Source organism: Trachymyrmex septentrionalis, unplaced genomic scaffold (genome assembly GCF_001594115.1).
Source record: "Trachymyrmex septentrionalis isolate Tsep2-gDNA-1 unplaced genomic scaffold, Tsep1.0 scaffold15, whole genome shotgun sequence".
In the NCBI taxonomy this organism is placed as follows: domain Eukaryota; kingdom Metazoa; phylum Arthropoda; class Insecta; order Hymenoptera; family Formicidae; genus Trachymyrmex; species Trachymyrmex septentrionalis.
The window spans coordinates 87961-97700 of record NW_017304653.1 but is presented as its reverse complement, the minus strand read 5'-3'; the positions used below and the strand labels follow the sequence as shown (position 1 = coordinate 97700).

The 9740-nt window shown below is 38.3% G+C and overlaps 1 protein-coding gene across 4 annotated transcripts in view; it reads left to right on the top strand.

The window, feature by feature from the left end:
• The first annotated feature begins 8997 nt into the window (after positions 1-8997).
• The window catches only part of LOC108745820 (cyclin-L1), a 3475-nt gene continuing 2732 nt past the window's right edge, over positions 8998-9740 (top strand). For 2 of the 4 annotated variants that reach the window (XM_018482195.1, XM_018482193.1), the window contains exon 1: positions 8998-9359. In XM_018482195.1, coding sequence (XP_018337697.1) covers positions 9129-9359 — 231 coding nt within the window. In that variant the 5' untranslated portion in view covers positions 8998-9128. The remainder of the gene's footprint in view (positions 9360-9740) is intronic. The other 2 variants (XM_018482196.1, XM_018482197.1) reach the window with 1 other exon arrangement.

Below are 9740 nucleotides of genomic sequence, written 5' to 3'. Positions count from 1 at the left end.
GCTTAAAATGAAAGACGTTCTACCTTGAGCAATGATTCTTTGCCTCGTCTACGTGTAATATGCAAATCGACGTTTTTGATCTCGCCAATAAAAGATTCTGAAATTCAGAATAAGTATTTTTCATTTTACTTTGTTTGTGTTTAATTACTTGGTCGTACAATCTATAATTTTTATCAGTGGACTAGGCCTATTAGGTCTATAGGGATACCACTTAAAAAAAACGCGTCAAAAATAGTACCTCAAGGGTGACGTAGAAAACTATTGAAAATTTATTGAATATATTCGTTTTGAGTGCTTATCCATTGCTTCATTCTTCCTTAATTGTATAATAAACGAAAAAAAGATAGAATAAAGTTTGTTTCACAGCGTGGGCGCCCAAAGCGAGCGCCCCGTGCACCTCATGTCTTTGAACGTTAGACGCTGCTAAACGTTGAGTGGCATTTGGACTGCGCATGGGGCGAGCGGTGAGAGGAGTAGCGGGAGGCGGAGCCTCTCGAAAATCGGCCGAGAAGTGCAAATTTTGCAGAGCCTTGTTTTACTCTATCAAAATTCCTCGCAAGACTCACTAGATTTATTCGCATCGTAATCCAACGAATTCGTCGAAGTGAGTAAGTGCTATTGTAGGAACATATTGGAGTGTTACGTTCAGCGGACTCTCACGACTCTTTTCTTTCGTGGAGATCTGGAATTTGTTGAAATAAAAAGACAGCTGCGAATAACGCACAGTGGAGCGTTATAGTCGAGAGAACACTAAAAATTTTTCTTTTTCCACACTAAAAACTAAAACGAAGAATCTAGTATCTGTCATTTCGAGATAAACTAAAAATACGTGTGCACGAGCGATGGGACCAAAAAGACACCGAGTCTGTGCCTCTAAGACACTGCGAAATTAATAATAAATATGCCATTGGAAGCATAAGACCGACGCCAAGATACTTTTTTTTACGGTCAAATCGCGGACGATTCTCACGAGTCCGTGATCACAAAATCTAAGAAGAGGCAGGGGTAAATTCTGGATGGTCTCGTGGCGACGATGCACGTGCGCCTGCTTGACGCACTGCACGTGCGTTTTCCCATAAATTTTAAGATCGTAAAATTTTGAAGAACACTTCCACACTACAGATTCCGGTCAACATCCTTCCCTCCCCCAAGATCTTGACCAATCCGAGAGCAAAGAAAAATCCTACTACTAGTTAACGAAATCTATTCCATCAATCCGAATCTCAGTAATCGGGAGCGATTAGTATAATCGCAGTTCTGCGGTCCTCAGGGTGATTTTTTTTTAATTTTGGGAGGCTATAGTTGTCAGGACCTTTGAAAAAGGCTTCATCTGATTCTCGAAGCCCTTTCCCTTCAGTAGAGTCAGTGCTAAAGAAACATCATCAGCCTTGCACATCCTGGCCGGAAGACCTCCAACGATAAGCATCTCAGTAGTAAGTCAGTATACCTCTATTCTCTGGCTCCCTCCTCGCTTTTTTTTCGGTAATTTATTTTAATATTTCATTTTGTCTCTTTTTATTATTCATTTGTTTTTATTTTATTTTTATTCTTTTCTTTCTTTCTTTCTCCTTTTTTGACCTCCTATGTACAAGAAAATAAAAACATTGCAGTCCGTTCACATTATAATCATGTTCGTGTCCTCCCCCTCCCCGCCTCCGTTAATATTATCATCTGAGGAAAATCAGGCCGAACCCTCTCCAATCCACTCACCAAAACCTCCTTCTCTCTTTATTCTTTCACTAACCTCTCCGTAACTTCTCTCTTCTACCACACGATACTTTCCACACACATACATAAATGCATACATATATTTTTAGAATAGAGAACTAAAAATTATATTTTTATTACTTAAGAAAAATGTATTATATCATCAAATATTGTCTTTTATGATAGATTTATTAAATTAAACTCTTGGTTGTTAATTTATTTAAATAAAACCTCTCCTTGTATTCATTAGCTCTCCCGCGGCTGCACTTCGCCCTCTCCCCGGTCACTTGGATTAAGTTCCATGATCGAAAGCCATGGCATACGGACGTACTGGCACATTTGGCGTTAAAGTGCGCCCTCCCGGCACACTGACCCAGTTTGGGATCCTTTAAATTAAAAGTACGTCCAACTCGTGTGTCCATTTAGCGGAGCACGAATTGAGGTTTCCACTTTGTCCTCCATTCGATCCCCGGCTCGTTAGGAGCCTCAAGACGAAGCAAAATGCCTCCCGATTTGCGTCGGTCCTTCCCCATTGCTCCCTTGCAGTTCGGAGCCTGGACACGACTAAATTGGTCTAATAATTCGATTCCTGCGTTCACTCCTTCAGTTCCATATATGCGCAGCTTGGACGTAACAGGAGCATATTAGAGCATGCGACGCGAATAAACCTAATATTGCGATGAAATAATTTAAACTTTATGAATATTAATAAAAATAAATTGTAAATATACGAGGTCTGGCTATTAAATAACGAGACTGCGCTCGCAGAAGGCGTCCTAGAGGAGTAGGGTGGGAAACGAATGCAGCGTTGGATAGCTGGAAGTGTTTACTATTCCAGTACGAAAACACGTTTTTGTCGCAATAGTAGTATTTTTTCTATAGAGGTCAGAAACGAACTTGTTTTTTTTCTCGTGCCAATAACAATGTGTGACGAGAAACACAAGCAACGGATCAATGTGAAATTTCTCGTTAAATTAAAAAAAACTCCGACTGAGTGCTATAAGTTGTTGAAAGAGGCCTATGGTGAGAATTCTCTATCTCGTGCGCGTGTTTTCGAATGGTATAAACGGTTTTCTGAAGGCCGAGAGAGCACCGAAGATGACCAACGTCCAGATCGACCTGTCTCTGTTTCAACTCCGCAAACAGTGACCAAAATCAATGAAATTGTGCGCGGAGATCGTCGTATGAGCATTCGGATAATTGCTGAGACTGTAAACGCCGATAAAGAAACTGTCAGAAAAATTTTACATGACGAATTAAACATGAAGAAAGTCTGTGCGAAGTTGGTCCCAAAAAATTTGACCCCTGACCAAAAGCTCGTCCGTCAACAGATCTGCTCAGATTTTCTTGAGAGGTTAGATGAAGAGCCTGAATTGATGGAAAACATCATCACTTGCGATGAAACCTGGATATTCCAATACGATGTTGAAACTAAGCGGCAATCCATGCACTGGAAAACTCCTGCATCGCCAAGAATGAAAAAAGCAAGGATGTCGAAATCAAAATTTAAAGCCATGCTAATCGTTTTTTTCGACATCAACGGCATCGTGATGACTGAATGGGTTCCAGAGGGTCAAACTGTAAACCAAACTTACTATTTGACAGTTTTGGCAACACTGCGAGAGCGAGTTCGTAAGAAACGGCCGGAGTTGTGGAAAAACAAGTCGTGGATCTTACACCAGGACAACGCACCTGCCCATAACGCGCTGTCTGTGAAGCGTTATTTAGCCGCTAGAGGCACTCCAGTGCTCGAACACGCGCCGTACTCGCCTGATTTAGCACCCTGTGACTTTTTCCTGTTTCCGAAGATCAAGTCTGCCTTAAAAGGAACCCGGTTCGAGTCGATGGAAAAGGTGAAGCGAAAATCGGCGGAGCTCCTAAATGCTCTTACAAAAGAAGACTTCCAGCATTGCTTTGACCAATGGAAAAAACGAATGGAACGGTGTGTGGCAAGGGGAGGGGAGTACATTGAAGGGGAGCATTCCATTGTAGAATAATTTTTAAAATAAAACTCTTTTTCATAAGCAGTCTCGTTATTTAATAGCCAGACCTCGTATTGTATTTAAAAATGTATATTTGTATAAAGAAATATTATGTAATTATATATCTATGAAAATGTTATGAGAAAGTTAATATAAAAGAAATTTATACATATCGTATGTCCAAAAAATAAGTTTAAAATACAATAAATAAAAAGAAACTTTTCTTGCTCTTTTTATGTTACTTTTGTTCATTTTTTCACTTTATCACTTTTTCATAAAAATTAGACCAATCTCACGAGATTTCTCACACAACATTTCACCAAATGGACAATGCACGTAATACTTCTCTCTAAATTTCTACTCTGAACCATGTATGCTTGAAAGACAAATGTTTAAGTGGAACATTGAAATGCTTATTTAAATAGAGAGAGAAAGAGAGAGAACAATAAAAAAAGGAAGAAAAAAGGCGGGGCAACTTATTTATTTCACGCATGCGCACTCTGTTTTGGCCAATATAAAATCAGGAGAGTTGCGCTACTGTATATACTGTGCTATGATTCTAGGACGGACGTCATTAAAAGTCTGTTCATAAGAAGCGCTGCTCGTAGGCAACTCGCAAGTTATAGGAATCTCTAGGCTTCTCCCACTCGGTGCGCATTGAAAACGCTGTTCCCTACATACGACTAGAGTTCCTCTAGTAAAGGGTCCTCTATATAGAAGTTGTAGACGGTCATAGAGTCTTAAGTCGTAGGAAATTGACCAATTCTAATGAAGTATTCTTCTTATATTCAATTGTGATTGGTTGGTTTCCTACGACTTAAGATTTCAAGACGGTCTACAATTTCTATGTAGAGGACTCTTAAGAGTTAAGATATAAGACCGGATGCCATTGCCAGGTGTCCGGTACCGGTCGGTAATCGGAAACAGCACAATTCCACTATGGTGACAGTTGATAATCCGATTTCGCGCGTTCGCGCCTTCTACATCATAAAACAGTGCTCACATCAATTCACAGATTCACTACCACATCGAAAGTATGTGCAAATATGTATATGCAAGTATAACTGCGTTTAAGGCTCGGTTGCACCAACGTTATTTTGACTTTAAGCGAAACTTAAGACTCTCTCTGGCCTAATTTCCATCGAAGATTTAGTCCGGATCAAAATGTAAAAACCAACCAACTACAGTCGAGCATTCCCCTGTTATAGTCGACAGGGAAATGCTCGACTGTAGTTGGTTAGTTCTTACATTCTGATTTGGATTAAATCCTTGGTGGAAATTAGGCCTCTGTTTTAAAGCGAAAAAGAGACAGAGAGAATTTTAAGCCTCATTTAAAATCAAAGTAATGTTGGTGCAATCGGACCTTAAGAGACTCGAAATCTGATCAATCAGAAATCGGTGGCCCTTGACTTGGCTCTTATTAGACTCTACATACAACATCCGTCATACGACATCTGGGGCGCGATTCCATAACTGTCATTACGACCTGGTCTACAATCAGTCGAGGTGTCGTATGTTGTGTGCATGCCCTTAATCTTCATTTTTCGTGTTAGCTATCGATGTCGACTGCTGGGGCCTGGATGTCGTTTGCCTTGATCAGATCCCATTTTTTACGACTAACGACATCCGTCAGCCGACTTGATTGTAGACGAGGCCTACACGCCTACCGAATAGTTGTTAGTGTCGTTGCGTAGCTTTTTCACCATATAAAATATCTGGGCAATGACATCGACAACTGTTGATAGGCGTGTAAAGACAGTTACGGAATCGCGTCCCTAACATTCATTGTTATGATAAATGTCAGACGTCGCATGTAGTGTGAATCCTACATTTCAAGTATGCTGGATTCATTCGGAGAGACCCCGAGTAGGGATAATAGGAGGGCTATTATGGAAATGTTTGGAATGGATTTTGATCGGAATTATTCTTTTTATTCCTAGATATTTCTAGATAAGTTATTGACAATACGGACATTTCGATTGTATCCGAGTCGATCTGAAAGATTTCCAACACTTCGACATGTTTTTAAAGCAGAAAATTTTTGTTTTTAATACAGAGAATTTGTTTTTATAGCAGAAAATTTGTGTTTATTGAACAGAATTTGTGTAATCCTCTATACCATCAATGTGACAGATTTCCTAACTTGAATATCTGTCAACTTTAACAATTAATCTCTGTTCGCGCGGCAGAACGATGCTTTCTTTGACAGATTCATTCATTTCAGGCGTCGAATAAGCCTATTACTGATTTTTGAAGTGCTGTAGCTAAACTGTCTGATTATTCCGATCGAAAACGCGATATTCTGATTGGCGAGTTTCCGACTGCGATTCCATTCATGCATTTTTGCTGTTATGATTTTTGAGCGGAATGAGTTTTTCACTTAGGGCCATTCCACATAAATTTGCATAGCTGTATAATTATATGCATAAAGAAAATTATCTAATCACATTATCTATCACATTTCTGTCATAAAGACAAACATAAAATACGATTGGATGATTTTCTATATGCATATATTTATGCGGTTATGCAAGTTGTGTGGAATGGCCCTTATTTCTCTAGATCGGAATAAACGTAAGCGAAAAAAAAGGAACAGAAGAAATAAATTAATAACGATCAATAACGACGCAGCAAAAATAACTAAACTCAATAAAATGTCCAATGTTTGCTTTGGTATGAGTTAAATATGTATTAAGCAAGGAGCACAGACTCTTGCATAACGCATAACACATAAGACATAAGAAATCCAATCAATCAGAGTTCTTTATTTCATGGAAAGGAAGGAAACGAAGGATTGGTACATTTTCTCATATACGAGGGTCGTTTGAAAAGTCCGTGCAAAGTCACTGCTGATGGCACTACTGGCGCGTATCAAGGTTAGATTTAGTTAGTAGCATCTCTTGGAGGAACACACACCAAGTTACAGCCAGATCGGTCTATTTGTTTGTGTTTGGCATTCATTTGAATCGAGGAAGTCGAGGGGGGTTTGTTTCTGCAATCACGTCCTCGTTTCCATAAAATCTTTTTCCCGCCAGCCATTTCTTCATATTGGGGAACAAATAGTAGTCCGAGGGAGCCAAGTCTGGAGAATAGGGGGGATGTGAGACGAGTTGGAACCCTAATTCCATTAATTTTGCGACCACAACTGCTGAGGTGTGAGCTGGTGCGTTATTGAAAATCACTCGACTTCCTCGATTCAAATGAATGCCAAACACAAACAAATAGACCGATCTGGCTGTAACTTGGTGTGTGTTCCTCCAAGAGATGCTACTAACTAAATCTAATCTTGATACGCGCCAGTAGTGCCATCAGCAGTGACTTTGCACGGACTTTTCAAACGACCCTCGTATTACGTGTTAAGCATTATGCAAGAGTTTGTGCTCCCCGTTTTAGGATACATTCATTTAAATTTACATAGCCGCATAAACATATGCATAAAGAAAATTATCACATCACATTTTACATGCAATTTTATAAAAAAAACATGATTGGACAAAAAAATGTTTACTTTCTTTGTTATTTTTAATTTATTTTTTATTTGGACTTTATTATATTCATATGCATGTAATGAGGCCCAATGTCAGAGTTTAACAAATTTTTTTTGTTTATTTACACATATTCTATATAAACAATATATTTTATTTAGTAGCTCTTTTTGTTTATTATTGTTAATTTATAATAAAAGTAAAATATTTCACTAACCAGTGTTAATAACAATAATTGCATTTTAATGCGCGATAAATGCAATTTTGTAAGCCGTTACGCCGATATAATTACATACTCGTTACATCTCTCTCTCTCTCTCTCTCATCGTTATAATTTATTTTTTTACTCCAAATAAATTTTTTTTAAGTAACAGTACCATGAGAGAAGTAATTTTATATAATTTCCAAAAACATATCATTTTTACACTAAAAAAAAGATTGGCTGCTGGAACAATGGTAAAATATGGTATAACATTTTTTATTGGCTGTAGCCAATTTATATCATATTTAGTCATCTTTTTTTTAATATATAACGTAAGAAACGATTGGCACATTATTACTAATTGGTTTTCATTAATTCATTACGATCGGAATCGACATTTCGACAGCTCGAGAGATGTCGAAAACTTTCCGATTGGTTTAGGAACAATCAGATTTCATAATAATTCATTTAGGGATAAACGGAATAATTCCGATCGGAAAAGTTGTGTACCAATACATCTATTAATTCGTTTCGATCTTGCTTGTTTCTGCGGATTGCTATTAGAATCTCAAAATTGTTCAATAAAGTTCCACTTTCAACTGACTATTCACAACTATGTGCTGTCATATTTTCACACTATAAGTATCGGACATTTTGAATCTATTGATTTTTCTTATAGACTTACAGTGTGATTGGTCGTCAAAATTCATTTTCCCATTCCTCTCGTTTGGTTCATTCCGGATCTAGAGAAACAGGCGGAAAGTCCATTCCAATCGAAAACCATAATAGCAAAAACACATAAACAAAATCGCGATCGGAAACTCGCCGATCGGAATCTCGCGTTTCCGATCAAAATTTCTATAATAAGTGCCTAGCTCTCGAGAGACAAAACGAACAATGCTATAGATAAAGACGGCGGAGATTTAGTGAGAGACGCTTGCAAACTAAGCACACCAAGATATATCTTCTACTATAGGTTTCTCTTTGCTTGCAACACTGGCTTAGTTTCCACCGAGGGTTTAAACCGGATCAGAATGTAAGAACCAACCAACTATAGTCGAACATTCCCCTATTGTTCGACTATAACAGAGGAATATTCGATTGTTACTTGATAGTTGGTTGGTTCTTAAGCCCATACACAAACGTAAGGCTTTAAGTAATTAGTAAGCGAATTGCCCAATCACGGTAGAGACCGTAATGACTCTTACACACATAACGCGGCAACACTTGCCTCGCGGCGGAAGTTGGCGTGATAACCAATTAACGTCTCATTTGCTCAGAAGTAATAGATATATAGTATAATTTTCCACCGCGCGACAAAAGTTGAACTTAATCCAACTTTGCTGCGCGGCAGAAATAATATTATATCATTTCTAAAAGTTTTGCATGGTGAGATCGACTTAAAAACATAGAATTATTGGTTAGTGTGATAACTTCCGCCACGCGGCAAGCGTTGCCGTGTTCTGTGTGCAGGAACCATAAGGCCAGTAGCGAATTCAATCTTATGATTTCCTTACTGTTTATGTGTTACGGCCTTACGTTTTTGAATATGTCATGGGCTTTACATTTTGATTCGGTTTAAACTTTCAGTGGAAACTAGAGGTCACTGCCTGGGGTCGGCGCGCAAACGCAATAATGGCGTTGTTATACAGATAGGTTACGTGTGTCGTCGTCGAAAATCTTGTTTGATCTTGCTACTGCAGTTTCTGCAGTTTATCAAGATTCTCTTTGAATTAATCGAGCAATTTCGAGATGAACGCGAAAGAAAACTCCACGACATCGATGGCGAAAGGTACAAATGCATCGAACGCGAAACTCTACGGCAAGATCGTGTTGACGTTGCAAAATTGTCTCCTGCCTGAGGAAAAGTTCAACTCGACTCCGTCACATTTGGATGGTCTTGATGCGGAAACCGAAACGGACTTGCGGATACTGGGATGCGAACTTATACAGACAGCCGGTATCCTTCTAAAATTACCGCAGGTGGGTTTTCGCGCGCCAATCGAAATCTATTTCGAATTTTCCTAACCTCAATATTTTAGAAAATCTTATCTTAAAGTGTGACCTACTTCCTTAAGCAAGTCTTTTTGCATTAATTAATTGTTATTTCAATTTTGCACATTTAATTTTTGAATGTACATACGATTACTATTATTTAATTCTTTTAATTAAATTGTTGCATAATTTAATTGTACATTTATGTGTTTAATAATTAGTTTACGTATATGTTTAATTTTTTACACACACACACGCGCGCGCGCGCGCGCGCATACAAAAATTAATATTATTGGAACAATATATGTATATTGTATTAAAAAAGTATTTGAATAATAGGTCTTACTAAATCTTATAAATTCAATACTT